The sequence below is a fragment of the Callithrix jacchus genome, chromosome 12, assembly GCF_049354715.1.
Source record: "Callithrix jacchus isolate 240 chromosome 12, calJac240_pri, whole genome shotgun sequence".
Classification (NCBI taxonomy): domain Eukaryota; kingdom Metazoa; phylum Chordata; class Mammalia; order Primates; family Cebidae; genus Callithrix; species Callithrix jacchus.
In genome coordinates, this window is record NC_133513.1 from 42,638,002 (window position 1) to 42,659,962 (window position 21,961).

A 21,961-nucleotide genomic window follows, 5' to 3' on the forward strand; every position below is an offset into this window, starting at 1 on the left:
TTTATATTCTATGATTGTGATGTAAAGATGACAGCAATGGTATCATTCATCTGTGTTTATTTACCTTGTTATTTGGAAGGGTTATATTTTAGGTGTTCTCCTCTACCCCAATAAAATGGTATTATGACACAAGGGTTATAAAGGACTGGTAAGAAGTTACTAAAGACAGAAAGGGAAGATGGCCTCCTTCCAAAATGTGGTCCTAGCAGAAGTGAAATTAGTTACACCAATAACTACAGTCAAAAAGCTATTTTATCCATGATAATGTATTTGTTGTTATTAAAGATTATATCTTGCCAGATCTAGTGACTCACACCTGTAATCCCAGCACTTTGGGAGGCTCAGATGGATGGATCACTTGAGCTCAGGAGTTCGAGACCAGCCAGGGCATCATGGCAAAACCACGTCTCTACAAAAAATAAAAAAATAGCCAGTCTTGGTAGTACGTGCCTGTAGTCCTAGCTACTCAGGAGTCTGAGGTGGGAGGATAGGCTGCAGTGAGCCAAGATCAAGGCTGCAGTGAGCTGAGATTGTAGCACTGCACTCCAGCCTGGGCAATAGGACGAGACCCTGTTTCCAAAAAAAAAAAGAAAAACAAAAACAAAATGAGTATATTTCTTCATTAAGTGGGCATGCGGAATCTTATCTAATATTTGAGATAATAATTGTTATAGTATTTTATTGAGCTTTTATTTGGTACCAGATGTGTTCTAAGTTTTTTAATGAATTATTTTCATTAATCTTATCCATTGTTGTAACCTGAATAAGTACTCACATATTTGTTGAAGGGTTCAGTGGTCCCCAAACCCTTAGATGCTGTTTTGGAAGGTTAACTTGCCAGAGGTCACATAGTTGGCAAATGGTGGAGCCGAGTTTAACCCTAAGATCTGATTCAAGAGTTGTCTTTCTTAACTATATTGCTTTATGTGGAGTTCTGCAATTGATATCTAGACAGAAAATTTCTAGCAAAGGAAAAAACTAATTTTTAATTAATTTTAATTTTTTTAGTGTTTTCTTTCTTTCTTTTTTTTTTTTTTTAAATTTTGTGAGCCACCATGCCCAATTAAGTTTCTTTTAAAAGACTAGTTAGCTTGTGCTTTAGGCCTCTTGGTTAATCTGAGGTATTTAACTGATATCTTTGAAATCCTAAGGTTTATTGTATCATTTCTGCAGCATCTATTTCTATTCTCCTTCTGCAGTCCTTTCTATTATGGCTAATTATCAAAACATTGTTCTTATTTTCTACTGCAACCTAATTTTTAGTGTTATGCTGTTTCCAGATGCCATTTGGATCTTTTTTTAAAAAAAATGGATAATAATTAAAAAGTAATGAATATTGTTCTTGCTACCATTCATTAAGAACAATTGTTAATTGTCTTATTCTATTGTGAAGAATATCTATAATTCCTACTTAGAACCTGGATTGATAGCAAGAGATGAGGAAGCAGTAAGTGTGCACCGAATGATTTAGCTGGAAAAAGCATGTATGATAAAGAATAATATGTTTTCTAAGGACAGAGTGGAACTGATCACACAGGTTCTTTTTTTTTTAAGCCTTAAAACTTCTTATCTTCCATAAAAGTACTTTTTCTTTTATAATATGCAACAATAATTTTCTACTTTTAGTTAATTAGTTTCAAAGCAAGCTAAAATTGTAATTTATAAAGAATCATATTTGTTCCCTATCATTGTTTTATAGCTGGGTCTATACTGACAAATAAGAAAAATAAAATTCCTGTTCTTGTGGAGGAAACAGTTAAATAATGAGCCAAATGCATTTCAGATAGAAATGAGGGCAATGGAAGAAAAGTAAAGAAGGATGAGGGCATGAAGGGTGACTGGTGAATCTTTAGGTACTGTAATATGGGAAACTGCTTTGAAAAGGTGACTTTTGAGCAGAGACCTTAATATACTGAGGGTGTAAACCATTCAAAGTCTGGGGAGAGAATTTGGCTTTCTCTTCAGATATACAAAATTACAAGATATTGCCATTCTTATAACTGAAAATATATAGAAGCCAGATTAGAAGATGGTTTCTAAAAACCCATCAAAGAACTGAGGATACAGGGGAACCTAAATGAACAAAACTCCAGAAAGTAATCGAACTTTCATAGAGAAGAAACCCATGGCCACTCTAGGATAGAACAACCCAGGGACTGGAAATCCACCATAGATAAGGGAAAAGGAGAAAGCAGCCACATTTTTATCAAATTTTTAATGGCCACATATGGTCTGGTAGGACAGGTTAGGATCCTGAGAAACCTCAGCTCCTCTTAAACCAAAGAGCAAGTGTGCACCCACGCTCCAGCTTCTACCCACAGGTGTTCACTGAATGCTCAGGAGTAGTAAGCCTGGGCCAGTGATGAGCTGGCATAGGTACTACCTAAGGCATTTGGAACCTCTCCCAAGTATAGAGCAACCACTCTCAGAAGGCAGGATTGCTGAGAGAAATCCAGCAGATTTCTCAGGTGGGAAGCTGAGGCATGCAGATTACCTGAGGTCAGGAGTTTGAGACCAGCCTGGCCAACATGGTGAAACCCCGTCTCCACTGAAAATAGAAAAACTAACCAGGCATGGTGGCAGGTACCTGTAATCCCAGCTACTTGGGAGGCTGAGGCAGGAGAATTGCTTGAACACAGAAGGTGGAGGTTGCAGTGAGCCAAGATCATGCCACTCCAGCCTGGGCGACAAGAGTCAAACTGTCTCAAAAGAAAAAGAAAAAAAAAAATAAGGAAAGAAAAATAAAAAAGAAATCCAGCAGAGGCACTCCAGGCTTTCAGTTCTGGAATGCTGTAGGCAGGAGAAGAGCTGGAGATAAATCTTCACACTCTGGGAGTCCATGCTTTCAGCCACCAAGGATTGGGGGACAGGGCAAAAGAGGTGAGTGAAACTGCTCTAATTCATTTCAGGCCTTCACAGAGTGTAAGGAAGCTGCCCTCCAGAAGGCTGGCTGGGGAGGAGAAGCAGGGCTGCATGAGGGCACCTGAGCTTCAGAAAGCAAGGTGTGCGACTGGAGAGCAAAGAGAATCTAGCAAACCAAACTCTGACCATTGTGCTTAACGCAGAGATAGAGCTCCCATAGTTTTTTTTTTCTCTTTCTTTTTTTTTAAAATACAAATTTAATGTTTTGAAATAGTTTCAGATGTAAAGAAAAATTGCCAAGACAGTATAGAGAGTTCCCATGCATCCTGCCTCTAGTTTTTCCTAATATTAACACCTTACATTAGTATGGTATATTTTTTATAATTAATAAACTAATACTGATCTATTATCATTAACTTTAGTTATCCATACTTTATTTACCCAATGCTCCAGGATCCCATTTAGTTGTCACATCTCCTTAGGGTATTCTTGGCTTTGGCAGTTTCTTAGACTTGAGTTTCTCATCTCTTGTTTTTGATGACTAACAGTTTTGAGGAGTATTGTCCAGGTATTTCACAGACTGTTCTTCTGTTGGTATCTGTTTGGTATTTTTATCATTGTTAGAGTGGGGTTTTGGATTTTTGAGATGAACAACCTGTAGGTTAAGTACAATTTTCTTTCCTTGTTTTTGAGACAGTGTCTCACTCTCACCCAGGCTGGAATGTAGTGGTATGATGACAACTCACCGCAGCCTTGAACTCCTGGGCTCAAGCAATCCTCTCTCCTCAGCTTCCTGAGTAGCTGAGACTACAGATGCATGCCACCACACCCACCTAAATTTCTTTTTTTTTTTTTTAAATAGAGATGCCTAGACTGGTCTTGAACTCCTGGGCTTAAGCAATCCTCCAGCTTCAGCCTCCCAAGTAGTTGGGACTACAGAGATGTGCCTCTATGGCCTGGCAGTACCATTTTCATCGCATCATATTAAGGGAACATACAGTCAATATGACTAATCAGTGTTGACACTGACCTTGATCATCTGGTTGAGTTTTGTATATTTCTTTACTACAAAGTTACTGTTTTTCCCCCTCTATTTACATACTGTACTCTTTGGAAGGAAGTTACATCTGTGCAGCCTACACTTAAAATATGGAGAGTTATGATACCCCTCCTCAAGGGCAGAGTGTCTACACAAATTATTTAGCTTTCTTCTGCATGGGAGATTTGTCTCTTCTTCCTCATTTATTTATCCATTCAATTTTTTAAATATTACTATGGACTTATGGATATTTTATGACTTGGGTTAAAATCTTATTATTGCTTTATTTATTTTATTGGTCAAATTGTTCCAGCTTTGACCACTGGGAGCTCTTTCTGTTGGTATGACTTTTTGATATACCCCTGTCCGTAAAGCCTTCAAAAATAATGGCAAAATGAAGACTTTTTGGACATATCAAAAAGGGAAAGGATTTGTTTCCCGAAGACCTGGACTATCAAAAACATTAAAACAAACACATTAACAAGATGTGGGTTTTACAGCATATATGTCATTATACAACCATGAGAGAACAAAAAGGAGGAGAAGGAATTATACTGTCATGCATTTCTTTCTCTGTGAAAGGAGACTGTAGTAACTTCAGTATGCATATTTAATGTCTAGAACAAGCACCCAAAACTAACATAAACCATAAAGTCAGTACATCTGCCCAAGAGGGATTAACTGCTATGAGAATCATTCTTCTACTATAAACAGCTAGAAAACAGGGCAAAAATATATCAAACAACTGTTTTCAGACATTGGACAACAGGCAGCACAGGATAGTGATCCCTTGAGAGAAGAGAAATAACTAATACGAATCCTACAGGAGTTTCTATAGGCAGTTTCCAGATTGTAGCACAGAGTAGGGGAATCCAAATGGAGCCCAGGAGAGTTTGGAGAAGTCAAGACAACTAGAATTTGTGGGCAGAAAACTGGAATAAAAGGCACTACACAGAAATCTATAGAAGTAAGAGGATCTTTGATTGGATACTCATCTGCACATGCCAAGTGTGGAAGTTCACAATGCTAGAGAAAGTCACACTGGAAATCAGAACACTGAACAATTCCAGGAGCTCACACAGAGATGGGAATAGTTTATGTTTCCATTAGGCATAGTGGAGAGACTGTTTTATGCATAGGACATTGGCTAGAGTCCTCATAGTGGGGTTAAATTAGCCGTAGACTAAAGGCCTTTCTAAACCTACTCTAAACTTCAAGCAAGTTTTGAAAGGACCAGGCTGATTCTAAGTAACTCAATTATGTGCCAAAACTAAATTCTTTAAAAGAATACAGTAAAAGCCAGCACCTAGCAAATAAAATGTTCAGCATTAATAATATATTAATAAAAGATTACTAGGCATCCAAATAAAAAGTAGGAAAATGACCCATAACCAGGAGAAAAATCAATCAATAGAAAGACACCTAGAAATGTCGAATTATTAGAAATAATTCTGATGATTGAATTATCAGCCAAAGATGTTAATACAAGTATTATAATGACTAGTAGAGAAATGGATGATAAAAAGATGCAAGCTGGATGTGGTAGTTCATACCTGTAATTCCAGCACTTTGGGAGACCAAGGGGGGCAGATCAGTTGAGGTCAGAAGTTTGAGACCAGGGTGCCCAACATGGGGAAACCCTGTCTTTACTAAAAATACAAAAATTAGCTGGGCGTGGTGGCATGCACCTATAATTACAGCTTGGGAGGCTGAGGCAGGAGAATTGCTTGAACCTGGGAGGCGGAATTTGCAATGAGCTGAGAACATGCCACTGTACTCCAGCCTGGGTGACAGAGTAAGACTCCACTGCTCCTGGCCAATTCTGGTGTTCTGTTACACAGTGGGGTGAGTATAGTTAAGAGTAAATACTGTTACTACAAAATAGCTGGAAGAGGGGCTTTGAATATTCTTCCACAAACAAATGAGAGATGCAGGAGGTGATGGGTTACATTAACTGCTCTGATTGGATCATTATGCAACATGGATATGTATCAAAACATCAAATTATACCCCATAAATATGTACAGATACAATATGTCAGCTTAAAAATGAACTTTAAAAAAATTCTCTTGTACTTATCAGCTGAATAAAAAATAAATTTTTAAAAGGAGAGAAGTCTTGTTAACAGCCAGTTATTTACCCTATCATTGTGTTACAGTGAACCTTCTCATAGGAATTCTTTTATAAGGAAGCTCCTTTACACTGAAGTTTTATTCTTTTCATACCTCTTTAGATAAGTCAGTGCTCTAGGAGCATATGTCATGTGACTCAACGTTAGTGTTCTAACTTGGATTCTAGCTTCACATTGTGCAAAGGCAAAACACCAGAGAGTCAGTGTGGTGGTTAAAAGAACTTCTGTTCCACTGTTTGTTTTCCCACATTCCAGTCCTCCCTCCACTACCTGCAGTCTTTATGACCTGGCAAGTTCCTTTTGTAAACTTGGTGTTCTGGGGAGATGGCAGTGGAAGAAAGATGGTGGTTTGAGCCAGGCAGTAGCAGGTGTAGGTAGAGAAAAGTGATCAAACCCTGAATAAATGTTAAAGACAGGACCAAAAAGATTTGATGACAAATTGGAAGTAGAGCAGGGGAAAAAGAAAGGTATCAGTGATGATGCCAAGGTTTTTGGCCCGGAGAACTGGGATAGTGGAGTTGTTATTTGCTGAGTATGACTTTCTACAAAGGAATGTCAGGGCATAAGTAGCAAAGCTTTTTAATTTTCTTGATTGTGTTTGTTTCATTTTTCATCTTTTGTGGGGGGTGGGTGGAGATAAAAGCAAGTGCAGGGTTTGACAGATGTACCCCTGGCACCCACCTGTGATTTCATGATTACTTGTTTCTTGTTTTAAAGTTCAGTCCTTTTTATTTTTACTTTTTTTTTTTTAGAGACAGTGCCTCACTCTCATCCAGGTTGGGTTACAGTGACACAGTCACAGCTCACTGTAGCCTTGACTTCCTGAGCTCAGGTGATTCTTTCACTTCAGCCTCCTGTGTAATTGGTACTACAGGCACGTGCCACCCTACCTAGATAATTTTTTTGTATTTTTTTTTTAGCGACGTGATCTTATCGTGTTGCCTAGGCTGGTTTGGAACTACTGAGCTGAAGCAACCCACCTGCCTCAGCCTTCCAAAGTACTGTAATTAAAAGCTTGAGCCACTATGAGTAGCCAAATTCAGGGCTTTTGATGTTGCATGGTGGGTGTGGGAAGGTGAAGTGTGGTATTTTAGGAATTTGAGGATTTCTCCTTCAACCTTAGGTGTGACATTGAACAAATGACATCTGGGCTGAGACATTTTCTAGTAATACTGGATCCAAAAAAACTCTTAACCCGTTATCTCATAGCTTCATTACACAGACCTGGCAGCCATGATCCTCTTTTGTTCCCCCTTAGTTGCCAAACGTGAGTTTTCTGTCTTACCATCTTTGAGTCTTACCTCTGTCTTGAGATTCTCAACTGCATATAATAATTTTTAGACACAATTCAACCTTATTTCAATTAGTATTTCATTGTTATTTAAATATTTTAACAGGAAAACTGAGCAACATTTCCTTTTACCTCTTGGTCCTGTTATAATATTTTAGAGAAAATGTATTAGAAGGTACATTCTACATTAATAGAATATTCATGTGTTTATGTGGTTCTTAACTAGGAATACCATATAGTCTATCTCCAAATTGAGACACCTTTGAGAATGAAAAGAGATACTGACTAAACAGGACACCAGAAAAGCATGCTTAAACTAGGACTGTCCTGGGCAAATCAGAAGGCAAGTTCACCCTATTCGTAAGGCCAGGAAACCAGCTAACGTTCACTTTCTGTTTGAGTGCTTGGAGTTTATTGGAAGAAGGCAAATACCCTGGAATAAGAGTGAGAGGGAGAAATTCCTTTTGTATTGCAAGCAAGAATAAGGGAGGCTCATCTGCACTGCACAAAATTGATTCATCTCAGGTGCTGATGAGATGGTGATTACAGATGTCTCACTTGAATACCAAAGACAACCGCAAAGGAAATGAAAGGTTATGCAAAGAGAGTAGAGAACTCAGTTGTCTGCTCACTGGTTGGCTTTAGTGGCGATTACTTTAGATACTAAATGAGTGATAGCTTTAAGCTTCAATTGCGTTTCTTCCTGAGGGGGAAAAATTAGATCTTATATCCTTTCATTAGTCACATAAAATGTGGACATTTTCTATCATTTTAAATAGTAAATTTAGATACTAGCATTTAGTAATTCTTGAAAGAGTTCAGCATGAATATACACAGTATGTGGATTATTGGTACTCAGTGTTGTTTGTTAGTACAAATGAACTAGGATAGCAAATTGAATTTGATTCAATCAGGTAAAAGAATAAAAGAATGTTTTTTTTAACAACAGCAAAGAATAGCATAATGAACCCTATGTAACTATCACTTAACTTCAGTAATTTCAAGTTTGAGTAAGTTGCAGAGTAGGGATTTGAGCCCATATCTCTCTTGTTACAAATCCCTTGTTGTTAATTACAATCTGATGTAGCTTCTTTATTTTGTCATTTGATGCTATTGAGCAACTTTATGATTTCTTGGTGTTTTTCATAAAATAGACATGAAAAGGTATTATACATGGAGTTTTTCACTCCCTGGGAATAAGAGGGAAAAAGCACTCTCTTTTAATGATACGTGTTTTGTAATAAACATTTTTTTTAGTTGCAGTGTTCTGCAAAGACAAAACCTGCTGATACAGTTTATCCTTTTATAAATCTTTGACCCATTCATCAGACTCTGACCACTGTAAAGATAAAGGGTATGGTTGTATTGGTCTTTCTGACTGAAGGGGCCTTCTGCAGATTGAGAAATTGTGTAATTATTAACTGCGGTAATGGATATGTACTTGCAAGTTTTATCTGGTTTCTTAATGAGCTTTAACCCTCTGAGTACACCTAAAACATATCCTAGAATCATTGAAATTAATCAGTTGTCCATAACTTTTCTGTCTATATAATTTGGCTATCATAAATACTTTGTTTCCTCCTGCCTCTACCACTCTCTATTCGCCTACTCACGTACTCCCAACTCCTATAAATTGGAGTATTCAGTAGTAGTAGACTTTGGTGTAAATATTAAAAAAAATTTTTTTTGAGACGGAGTTTCACTCTTGTTGCACAGACTGGAGTGCAGTGGCACAGTCTTGGCTTACAGCAACCTCTGCCTTCTGGGTTCAAGTGATTCCCCTGCCTCAGCCTCCCTAGGAGCTGGGATTACAGGCACACGCCACCATGGCTGGGTAATTTTGTATTTTTAGTATCAAAGGGGTTTCACCATATTGGCCAGGCTGTTCTCAAATTCCTGACCCTCAGGTGATCCTTCGACCTTGGCCTCCCAAACTGCTGGGATTATAGGCATGAGCCACCACGCCCAGCCTAAACACTTTTTAACAATTTACTATTTTTTTGAATTAAAAGGGCCACTTTTGGCCGGGCATGGTAGCTCACGCCTGTAATCTCAGCACTTTGGGAGGCCGAGGCGGGTGGATCACCTGAGGTTAGGAGTTCAAGACCAGCCTGGCCAACATGGTGAAACCCTGTCTTTTTAAAAAAAAATTTTTAAATATATATTTTTAAGAAAAAAAAATAGGGCCACTTTCTAGTCAAAAGTTTTTTTTTGGGGGGGAGGGGAGATGGGGTAATAGTTCCACACTTTCAGGGATATCTGTTTAGACCGAGCTTGTTTAACCCACAATCTGTGGGACTGCATGTGGCCCAGGATGGCTTTGAATGCAACCCAACATGAGTTCGTAAACTTTCTTAAAACATTATAAGTGTTTTGAGATTTTTATTTTATTTTTTTTTGGAAACACAGTCTCGCTCTGTTGTCCAGGCTGGAGTGCAGTGGTCCAGTCTTGGCTCACTGCAACCTCTGCCTCCTACATTCAAGTGATTCTCCTGCCTCAGCCACTGGAGTAGCTGGGATTACAGGTGCATGCCACCACACCAAGCTAATTTTTGTATTTTTAGTAGAAACAGGGTTTTACCATGTTGACTTGGCTGGTCCTGAACTCCTAATCTCAAGTGATCCGCCCACCTTGGCCTCCCAAAGTGCTGGGATTACAAGCGTGAGCCACCATGCCCAGCCTGTGATATTAGCATCGTTAGTGTTAACTGTATTTTATGTGTGGCTCAAGATTATTCTTCCAATGTGGCCCAGGGAAGCCAAAAGTTTAGACACCCCTGATTTAAACAAATAAGTGAAGGCACACTGAAATAACGGTTATATGTAATAACCTGTGCTTTATGGAACTTGCATTCATCTCAGATATTTCTTGCCATGGGAGATCCTCTGAACTCTCAGGACTGTTTCGTGTCACCCCTTTATGCTCTACCATCTTCCCCTGCCTAGAAGGCAAGTAGGGCTTTGAATCTCACCTTTGATTCTGCTGTGATCCTGTCAAATATAGTAATGCTAGAAATACAGGTCTGAAGTTTGGGAGAGAGATTGGCTCAGTATAGATTTGTAAAGCACAGTTGGATATGTGGTAGTTAAATAAATGGGATTGGATGAGTTTCTCTAGAATGTGTGGAATGGAAAGAGGTGGCTCAAGGAGGAAGAGAGAAAAATTGGAGAGGTAGAACTAGTTAGGAAAGAGTAATGTTCTAGAAACTAAGGAGAGAGTTTACAATTGCTATGGTGAAGTTCTGTGAGTTTTTATTTGGCAATTTGGACTTCATTATTGTCTTATCAGAGATAGGAAATAAAAGTCAGGTTACAGGACATTTAGGAGAAAATATTAAGTGAGGACACAGAAGCAGTGAATGTCGTATACGCTTTTTAAATATTTTAGAGATTACCCATAGTAGGCCTGTCCCTTGGGTAAGACAATCAGGGTAGCTTTCCTGGGCCCTATTTTGACATGGGAAATGACTTGGAAGCTTTATTATATGACTCTTTTTCTGAACATTAGTAAAATTTAGTTCCAAAATTTTGTGATTAACTATAGTCCTAAGAGCCTGTGAAAAATGCAGATAATGGGCAGTTCCACATTGTTTGAGTTGTCCCAGGTTTCTCTCTTCTAGAGATGCTGTCCCCTCCTATTAATCCTGTAGTAGCTCCTATCACTTTTTGTTTTTGAGACCGAGTCACCTAGGCTGGAGTGCAGTGGTGTGATCGCAGCTCACTGCAACCTCTGACTCCTGGGTTTTAGTGATTCTTGTGCTTCAGCCTTCTCAGTAGCTGGGATTACAGGCACCCGCCACCACACCTGGCTAAGTTTTGTATTTTTAGTGGAGATGGGGTATCACCATGTTGCCTAGGCTGGTCTCAAACTCCTGACCTCAGGTGATCCACCTGCCTCAGCCTCCCCAAATCCTGTGATTACAGGCTTGAACCAAGGCTCCTGGCCTCCTGTCACTTTTTATAATTGTCAGCTTGTTTTTCCTGTCAGAATATAAGCTCCTTAAATCTCTTTGTTATTGTTTTGAATTCCCAGGGCCCTAGCATAATGCCCAGCACATAGTGTTGAGTGTTTGTTATGTGAGTGATTGAAGGAATAATTCAGTACACATCTGTCTTAAATACAAAAGAATTCCAATATGGTGATCTCACAGAGTCAAAAAAGCATAATGTTTCAGGAAAGAGGGATTGATGAACAGTTTCTAATGGTAGTAAAAGTATTGAAAACTGACCTTTGGATTTGGCTTTTAGAAGGTCACTGGTTTCCATAGTGAAAACTTTTACAGCAAAATGGTTGGAGTAGAAGTGGTTGAGGATAAATGAGAAATGAGATGCAAGAAACAACAAACAAGTTTGTGGGGGTTGTTTAGTTTTATTTTTAAAGATTTGTAGCTGAGCATGACTGTTATGTGCCTATAGTCCCAACTATTTGCGAGGCTGTGGCTGGATGATGGCTTGAGCCTAGGAGCTTGAGGCTACAGTGAGCCATGACTGCACCACTACACTCCAGGCTGGGTGACAGAGCAAGACCCTGACTCAAAAAATAAAATCAAATGAAGATTTGAAGCTAAAGAGAAGAAACCATTAGAGATGTCAAAGATTTGATGGAAGAGAGTTTATTATGATGGTAATGTTATGGATTTGATTTGCATATATCTAAGTATTCCCACCAACATTTCTCTTTCTTTCTTTTTTGAGACAGTCTCACTCTGTCACCCAGGCTGGAGTGCAGTGGCATGATCTCAGCTCACTGCAAGCTCCTGGGTTCAAGCGATTCTTCGGCCTCAGCTTCCCTAGTTGTGAGGACTACAGGCTTGTGCCACCATGCCCCGCTAATTTTTGTATTTATAGTAGAGATGGGGCTTTGCTATGTTGGCCAGGCTGGTCTCGAACTCTTGGCCTCAGGTGATCTGCCCACCTGGGCCTCCCAAAGTGCTAGGATTATAGGTGTTAGTCACTGTGCTGGCTCCAGCCAACATTTCAAGATAACATATTCTCCTTCCACTTGGGTTTGATATATTAATGTATTTTGAACTTGAAGCCTTTTGCTGTGCTGTTTGGGACCCCTAGTGGTAAATCTAATAATGACAAGCAATAAAACATCTAATATATCAGTTATATTTCTTATGAAGGTTATTCTGTCTATAGGGACTAAATGAGATTGGAATATGTAGTTATAGCAATTATGGTGATTCTTAATCATTTTTTTAAAGAGAGGGTCTTGCCAGGCATGGTGGTTCATGCCTGTAATCCCAACACTTTGGGAGGCTGAGGCAGGAAGATCACTTGAGGTCAGGAGTTCGAGACCAGCCTGGGCAACATGGTGAAACCCCATCTCTACTAAAACACAAAAACTAGCTGGCCGTGGTGGTGGGCGCCTGTAATCCCAGCAACTTTGGAGGCTGAGGCAGAGGAATCGCTTGAACCTGGGAGGCAGAGGTTGCAGTGAGCTGAGACTGTACCATTGCACTACAGACTGGGCAACAAGAGCAAAACTCTGTCTCAAAAATAATACTAATAAAGAGGGTCTCACTCTGTCACTCATACTGGAGTGCGGTGGTGCGATCATGGCTCACTGCAATGTCCACCTCCCAGTCTCAGGCAATCCTCCTATCTCAGTCTCCCTAGTAGCTGGGACTACAGGCGTTTCACCACTATGCCCAGCTAATTTTAAGAAAGTTTTTAGTTTTAAATTTTTTTGTAGAAATGGGGTTCTTACTATGTTGTCCAGGCTGGCCTCGAACTCCTGGTCTCAAGTGATCCTCCCACCGTGGCCTCCCAGAGTGCTGGGATCATAGGCGTGAGCCACCATGCCTGGCCAAAAATGAGTACTTTTTTTTGAGATGGAGTCTTCCTCTGTCGCCCAGGCTGGAGTGCAGTGGTGCGATCTTGGCTCACTGCAACCTCCTCCTCCTGGGTTCAAGTGATTCTCCTGCCTCGTACTTCCGAGTAACTAGGACTATATGCACGGGCCACCACACCTGACTATTTTTTGTATTTTTAGTAGAGGTGAGGTTTTGTCATGTTGGCCAGGCTGGTCTCAAACTCCTGGCCTCAAGTGATCCACTGCCTCAGCCTCTCAAATTGCTGGGATTACAGGCATGAGCTACTATGCCCTGCCCAAAAGTGAGTAATTTAAAGGTGACTATAATATAGTTAAACAAATGCCTCTTTTCCCATTCTTTACTAACTTGTTATTTAAATGGGGCAAGTTTTTACAACATAAGAAATAAATAGGCTGGCACGGTGGCTCACACCTGTAATCATAGCACTTTGAGAGGTGAAAGGGGGATGGATCACTTGAGGTCAGGAGTTTGACACCAGCCTAGCCAACATGGTGAAACCCCATCTCTATTAAAAGTATAAAAATTAGGTGAGTGTGGTGGCATAGACTGTAATCTCAGCTAATCAGGAGGCTAAAGCGGGAGAATTGCTTGAACCCAGGGAGTGGAGGTTGCAGTCTGTCTAGATTGCAACACTGTACTCTAGCCTGGGCAACAGAGCAAGACTCCATCTCAAATGTAATAAATGTACTACAAACCTATTTACTTGTTGATGTGAGTGTACTTAGTTTTATTTCCCTTAAAGAGAGTCTTTAGGTGAATAATTTTTTGTGAATGTTTTGATTTCTCCTTAATAATTTATTGTGTATTTATGAATTTTATATAATTAAATGTATCAAAATAATCACCTATGTTAATTATGTTCTTGACTCAGTTATTACATTTTCTTTTGGTACATTATTAAGTTAATATGCAAAAATATGCTGACAATATATTAATTTTGGATTTTTCATTTTTATCAGAAATCATGAGTGGAGGATCTCAAGTCCACATTTTTTGGGGTGCTCCAGTTGGTCCATTGAAAATGACAGTATCACAAGACACAAATTCTTTAATGTCTGTTACTGACCCCTGGGAAAAAATTCAGCTTTTATATAATCAACATTCTTTATATCTGAAGGATGAAAAACATGAGCACAAAAGTCTTGAAAAGTACGAAGTCCCAGAATCTATTGATTCTCCACATCTTCTTAGTGGTCATTTTTTAGCAAACTGTATGAACAGACATGTTCATGTGAAAGATGACTTTGTACATTCTGTTTTTGGAACACAGAATATAGAATCCCAGAAGATTCACTCCTCCAGGCTGAGTGGTATAACTAGCTCTAATATGCAAATATGTGGATCTAAAGGCAGAGTCTCGTATTTAACTGAAGAAGAAAAGTATCAACAACATCTCAGTGAAAATAAAGTTATAGATGAACAGCATAAACATCAATCAGATATATATGGTCAGAACTTTCAAACAGATTTCTTTCTATTAGACCATAAGTGTGCAGCTAGGATGGATTTGGTTTGTAGTACTGAACAAATTACTGTAGGGCCTGAAGTGGTACAAAGAGAGTATGTTCCAACAGAATATCAAGAAATACAAAACCAGTGTTTGGAATTATTTTCCTTTAATGCAGTAGATAAGCCAAGGTCTGAAGGAGCAGTTAGGAAGGTCTCAGACCTTAAAATATCAACTGATACTGAATTTCTCAGTATAATGACCTCCAGCCAGGTTGCTTTTTTAGTTCAAAAGAAAGACAAAGAGTGGAGTTCTATAAATAAAGGGAATGCAAACATGGAAACTGAACCAAAGGCAAGTAATGGAGAAATAAGAATACCTGAAGAGGATTTGATGCCGCTTGATGATTTTACAGAAACATATGAAACTGGACAAAACCAGGCATGTTCCCTTGAACTTTTTAGTCCTGTCTGTCCTAAAGCAGAAAATAGCCACATTCACATAAACTCTGATAAAGGTCTTGAAGAAAATACAGGATCTCAAGAACTTTTCAGTTGTGAAGATGAATTGCCACCAAATGAGATATGTATTGAGTTGTGTAGCTCAGGAATACTGTGTTCCCAGCTAAATACCTTCCACAAAAGTGCTGTTAAAAGAAGCTGGACCTCTGAAGATAAAACGGGACAATCTGAAACTCTATCTAGAGCTAAGAAAATGAAGTTGATTTCTAATGCTGGAGACTCTGCTGTAACAATGGATCAGAGGAATGTGTCTGAATTTAAGGTTATTAAAAAAACATCATTAATAAAAAACTGTGATTCTAAAAGACAGAAGTATAATTGTTTAGTCATGGTGCTATTTCCATGTCATGTGAAGGAAATAAACATAAAATTTGGACCAAATTCTGGCTCTAAAGTGCCTTTAGCAACAGTTACAGTAATTGATCAATCAGAAACTAAGAAGAAGGTTTTTCTGTGGAGGACTGCAGCATTTTGGGCATTTACAGTGTTTCTGGGAGATATAATTTTACTTACAGGTGAGGTCATTATGGTATAGTGGTAGCTTACTTTATAAAGCTAAGTTTTGTTTGTTTTTGCTTTTCTCTGGCTTTTGGTCTTTGAAGACTCTTTCTTTAGTCATTTGCCTCTTCTGAGCTGAGTAATTGATCCCTTTATTGCATCTGCATTGGTCTCCTTCCCATTGTCCACTCTCCTGCCTGTTGCCACTCCTGGGCTTCTGTTCTGTCCTACTGAGTTCTGCCCCTTCTTTCTACTTATTCCCTCCTTTAATAAGCCTTCCCTAATCAGGTGCAGTGGGTCACATCTGTAATCCCAGTACTTTGGGAAGCTGAAGCAGGAGGATTGCTTCAGGCCAGGTATTTGAGACCAGCCTTGGCAACATAGTGAGACCACATCTCCATGAAAAATAAAATAGGTTATGCCTGTAGTCCCAGCTACAAAGGAGGCTGACATGGGAGGATTGCTTGAGCCCAGGAGGTTTAGACTGCATTGAGCTTTGATTGGGCCACTGCATTCCAGCCCAAGCAACAGAGCTAGACCTTTCTGCTTCTTTACCTAATGTCTAATAATACTGTGCACATATGTTCTTACTGAGGGAACAGTTACTGATTTCTATTGCTTTATTTTATTAAAATTATATTAATTACACTTGGAAATATAGAAAGAAAAAAACTGGTATTATACCAACTTAACTTCCAGTTATTTTCTCTGTTCTTCTTAAAATGTGTGTGCATGTATATATATATACATATATACATATATACATACATACATACATACATATATCGCACATATAAGCTCATTTATTGGGAGCTTACTTTGTGTCAGACCCTGTTTTAGACTTTACATGCATATCTCATTGCAACAAGTATATGAAGAAGGTACTGATTTTTATCGTCATTCTTCACTTGAGGAAGCTGAAACCCAGAGAAGTAAAGTAACTTTCCCAATGTCATACATCTAAGAAGTGGCAAAGCTATGGTTTCTCCTAAACTCCAAAATCCATATTTTTGCTATATAGTTGTAATCACAAAGAACATTTTGTTTTTTAAATTTTTAATTTATTTTTAAGAGACAGTCTTACTATGTTGCAAGTGCAGTGGCTGTTCATGGGCACAGTCCCACTACTGACAGCATAAGAACTTTTTAATTGTTATTTTTAACAGAGTCTCACTGCGTTACCGAGGCTCATCTCCAGCACCTGGGCTCAAGTGATCCTCCTGCCGCAGCCTCCCAAAGTGCTGGGATTACAGGCATGAGCCACCACACCCAGCCTAGCATGTTATTTTTGACACGCCCTGTTTCCAACCTGGGCCAGTTCACTCCTCCTTAGGGAACCTGTGGTCCTCCACTCCCAGGATGTCATTATATTGGTGCTAAGCTTAGTGCAGACACCTGATCAGCTACAGCTCTGAACTCCTGGGTTCAAGTGAGCCTCCTGCTTCAGTCTCCCAGGTAGCCAGTACTATAGGCAGGCATGCCACGGCACTCAGAGAGAATATTTAATTTAATTTAATTTTTATTTTTTATTTTTGAGAGAGAGCCTTGCTCTGTTGACTAGGCTGGAGTGCAGTGGCACAGTCTCAGCTCACTGCAAACTCCGCCTCCCAATTTTCCTGCCTCAGCCTCCTGAATAGCTGGGATTACAGGTGCACACTACCAATCTGGCTAATTTTTAGTAGAGACGGGGTTTCACCATGTTGGCCAGGCTGGTCTTGAATTCCTGACGTTAGGTGATCCACCTGCCTCGGCCTCCCAAGGTGCTGGGATTACAGGCCTGAACCACCATGCCTGACCAGAATATGTTTTCACCTAACATAAGAAATCTAACATTGTGTTACATGTTCTTTGTTGATTTAAAATTGACACACAGTGTATTAGAGCCAGGAGAAAGTTGAGTAAGCTTAATAAAATATCTAAAGAAAGAATGTGATAGAGAAGAGGTATAAATTAGTTTTAGAAACTTAGAAAAAGAAAACTTCAAAGCACATAGTTTACAAGAGGAATGAGAACATTGGCTAATGTACCTTTGTGTTCCTGTAAAATTGTCAAGTACAATCTTTTATAAAGAGGTAAACACAAGATTGTAATGACAGGTTTAGCATATTCGCATCCCACTTCAGTATTAGCTATTATTATTTATATGTGGTTATATTATTGGAGATTCAATTCACCGAACGCCCTCAGTTCAGATTCAGTGCTTGCTGAATACCTCTTTGCTTGTGATTTGGCTTTCTGGTTATAGAATTGCCCACAGTGTGAGAACAGGCTGAAATGTTCTTTTTTGTTTATTTTGGGCAATTAATGATTCATTATAAATGAAAAAAAAAGTCTTTTGTTTTCTTTAATTTGTCTTATTAACTGATTTAGTTTGAGCTTATGCTGCAAAGCTGAAATCTAGTTTCGATGTGTTGACAAAATTAAGTTTACTGGACTGTAAAAGAGGGCTGGACCCTAGACCCCGGTCATTTTTACCAAGGTAATTACTGTTACCAGGGGCCTCTTGGAGCCTTTTCCTTTTTCCCAGGTAGATGGAAACTCAACTCTACAATCTCTGTATTTTTTCCTACTATCTCTACAATTTTTAACAACTAGGTAACATTCTGTCAGGTGGCTTTCATGCAATTTACTTAACCAGTTTCCTATTATAAGACATTTAGGTGATTTCTATGAACGTCTTTTGTAAAAATCAGATTTTTTTTCTTATGCAGCCAACACCATATGAAAAAATGCTCATTATCACTGGTCATTAGAAAAATGCAAATCAGAACCACATTGAGATACCATCTCACACCAGTTAGAATGGCGATCATTAAAAAATCTGGAAACAATATGCTGGAGAGGATGTGGAGAAATGGGAACACTTTTACACTGTTGGTGGGAGTGTAAATTAGTTCAAACATTGTGGAAGACAGTGTGGCGATTCCTCAAGGACCTAGAAATAGAAATCCCTTTTGACCCAGCAATCCCATTACTGGGATTATATACCCAAAAGATTATAAATTGGTCTGTTATAAAGACACATGCACACGTATGTTCATTGTGGCACTGTTGACAATAGCAAAGACTTAGGACCAACCCAAATGTCTATCAAAGATAGGCTGGACAAAGAAAGTGTGGCACATATATATCATGGAATACTATGTATCCATAAAAAAGGATGAGTTCATGTCCTTTGCAGGGACATGGATGAATCTGGAAACCATCATTCTCAGCAAACTGACACAAGAACAGAAAACCAAACACTGCATGCTCTCATCATAAGTGGGTATTGAACATTGAGAACACATGGACACAGGGAGAGGAACATTACACATGTCTGTTGGGGGATGAGGGGCTAGGGAAGGGATAGCAGGGTATGGGGAAATTGGGGAGGGATAACATTAGGAGAAATACCTAATGTAGATGATGGTGGGATGGAGGCAGCAAACCACCATGGCATGTGTATACCTATGTAACAAACCTGCAAGATCTGCACATGTACCCCAGAACTTAAAGTATAATTAAAAGAAAGAAAAAAACAACAATCTAGTTTACTGATTTCTGAATAAGTTTCTTTTATGTGGAACAGATGGAAATGTTGGGGAAAAAAAACCTACACTTTTCTGTTGGCCTAATAAAGCAGTGAACTTAATTTGGATAGCTTGGAGAGTTCATACTACCTATTGATATATGCCCCCAAACAGAAAAATTGTTTTTTTGGATTTTTTTTTGTGAGACAGTCTCACTCTGTTGCCCAGGCTGGAGTGCAGTGGTGCCATCTTAGCTTACTGCAACCTCTGCCTCTCGGGTTCAAGAGATTCTCCTGCCTTAGCCTCTCAAGTACCTGGGACTATAGGCTCCTGCTACCACCCCTGGCTAATTTTTTTATTTTTAGGAGAGATGGGGTTTCACCATGTTGGCCAGGCTTGTCTTGAACTCCTGATGCTGTGATCCATGGACCTCAGTCTCCCAAAGTGCTAGGATTACAGGCATGAGCCACTGTGCCCAGCCCAAACTGAAAAATTCTAAGTAACAGATGTATTCCAGATCTTGTTTAATTTACCAACACAGTAGACAGTTTGCTGTTACACTTTTAGCAACAGAAGGAAGAGATGCCAAAAATAAGGATTATCTAAGGAAGACTAGATAATTAGAAGAAGACAGGGAGGGGGGCTGGTTAACATTGTGAAAAAACAACGTTTAAAGGACAAACAGAAAAAGAACTCGGAGCTGGGGCATGTCAGTGAGAAGGAAGGAGGGAGCCAGGAGGCTAGGGCAGGTTACCTATCCCCTGCATGTACTACTAGTGATTAACGTGTCACTAATCCAGCATAGGCTTCACAGTTCTAGCTTTCAGAACGCTCTCCTTGAAATTTCTCATCTCTTCCTTTTTTTCTGGAGAGCGTGCATCCTGAATGTTGGATCATAAAAAGTCTTGAATGCTGTACTAGCTCTTCCTGGGTAGGCAGTGGGGAGCCACTTTTTTAGCAAGTCACCTGAACTCATTAATGCTCTGATAAATCACTCATTAGCATTGTAGGACATGGGTTGCAGGGAGACAAGCACCTGTTGGGAAGGAAAGGAATGTGTGATGTAAAACAGTAGTAGTGGCAGGGGTTGGGCACATTTAAGAGGCAGAGGGGCAGGTCGGGGCTGGTGGAAAAGAGTGGGGAGGTAGAGGAAAGATGACTTCAGATTTTAGTTTACTTGATTAGCAGTATAGTATCAACAGATGAGATGGGCATTATGAAAGGAAAAGCAGGTTTGGACATTGCTGAGTTTGGGGAGCCAATAGAATATCCAGGTGGGAATTTCCATTAGACAGTTGTAGATAAAAGGCCAAAAAGCCAAGGGAAGGGTCTGGAATCTAAATCTGGAAGTAGTCACTTGGAATTGATACATCCTTGGTTTTCTTTCCTGTCATCTCTAAATTATTTCGCTACTGTTAATTCGTGTTTATGCTCTGACACTGTATACTGATTATATCCTACCTTGGAGATAGCTCCATTCCCCTCTTTCTCTTTACAGCTCACAAGTTTTGCTCTACCTACAATTGTTTCTACCTGTTGGTATGTTTAGTTCTACATGATTCTATTCTGTCTTAGATACACAGCTCTCTCTTTCCAGTTGGAAAATGTTCCCTACCTCCAAAGTCTTTCACTTTTAACTTCTGTAGAAGATACTTATCATGCTATTTAAGGAAAAATAATCAAGTGTGTCAAGATGCCTTATATTATATTCAGATATATTTATAGTAGAAGGGAACCAATGCATACTGAATATTATTACTCTCTTAGGCACTACTGCTTTGGAACCACTACTTTGCTTTCTGATCCTAAAAAAATTATTCTTAATTTGTCAGAAATATATATGATAACATTTGCCTTATGTAAACAAAAACGATTAAACCTTTTTTTATAGAGCAGTGTGCTTCCATACTGATTATCATTTGAATATACAGAAACAATTTTGTTATTTTACCTAGATTTAGATTTTAGATTTGCACGTTTTGTGCCGTTAGGCAGGTAATTTAACCTATTTGATCTCTAGTTGCCTAGTATATGAGAGGTATGTATGCATAATATTTTGCTATGATTGGTAAAGTAGCACATTGTGAAGGAATTTATGGCATGATCAGAATGTTTTTTCTCTCTCTAGATGTTGTTATTCATGAGGACCAATGGGTTGGTGAGACAGTACTACAATCAACATTGACCAGTCAGTTATTAAATCTTGGGAGTTATTCATCTATTCAGCCTGAAGAATGTAAGACACATTTTGAATGAAATAATTTATTAGTGTTTATATAAACATACTAGGAAAACTTAGGGTTAAAATGGTTCTTTTACAAAATGTTTTCTAATCAGTTGGAGTGTATTCGTTTCTTTTTGTTTGTAAGAATAAAAATAGAATTTTAAGAAATTTCTATTTAGTATATTGTAAATCACATTTATTTTAGGAAGTATTGGGTCTCGTTTCATTTTTGTAGGCAGTCAGTATAGCGGTGGTTCTGCACCTTTTAGGGAGTCAAAGACCTCTTTGAGAATCTATGGACCGTTTCTTTAGAAAAATGGACTTAGGGCCGGGCACGGTGGCTCAAGCTTGTAATCCCAGCACTTTGGGAGGCCGAGGCAGGTGGATCACGAGGTCACAAGATCAAGACCATCCCGGTCAACATGGTGAAACCCCGTCTCTACTAAAAATACAAAAAAAATTAGCTGGGCATGGGGGCGCGCGCCTGTAATCCCAGCTACTCAGGAGGCTGAGGCAGGAGAATTGCCTGAACCCAGGAGGCGGAGGTTGCGGTGAGCTGAGATCGCGCCATTGCACTCCAGCCTGGGTAACAA

The 21,961-nt window shown here is 39.2% G+C and overlaps 1 protein-coding gene across 7 annotated transcripts in view; it reads left to right on the forward strand.

The window, feature by feature from the left end:
- Positions 1-21,961, forward strand: part of SHLD2 (shieldin complex subunit 2) — a 105,466-nt gene that overhangs the window by 36,605 nt on the left and 46,900 nt on the right. For 6 of the 7 annotated variants that reach the window (XR_013524848.1, XM_017978940.4, XM_078345380.1 and 3 more), the window contains 2 exons: positions 14,126-15,649; positions 21,273-21,380. Coding sequence is in view for 6 of the 7 variants with exons in the window: in XM_017978940.4 (XP_017834429.3) it covers positions 14,131-15,649; positions 21,273-21,380 (1,627 nt within the window). In the remaining variant the exon portion in view is untranslated. Of the gene's footprint in view, positions 1-14,123; positions 15,650-21,272; positions 21,381-21,961 lie in introns of those variants that run through there. The other variant, XM_054242884.2, reaches the window with a different exon arrangement.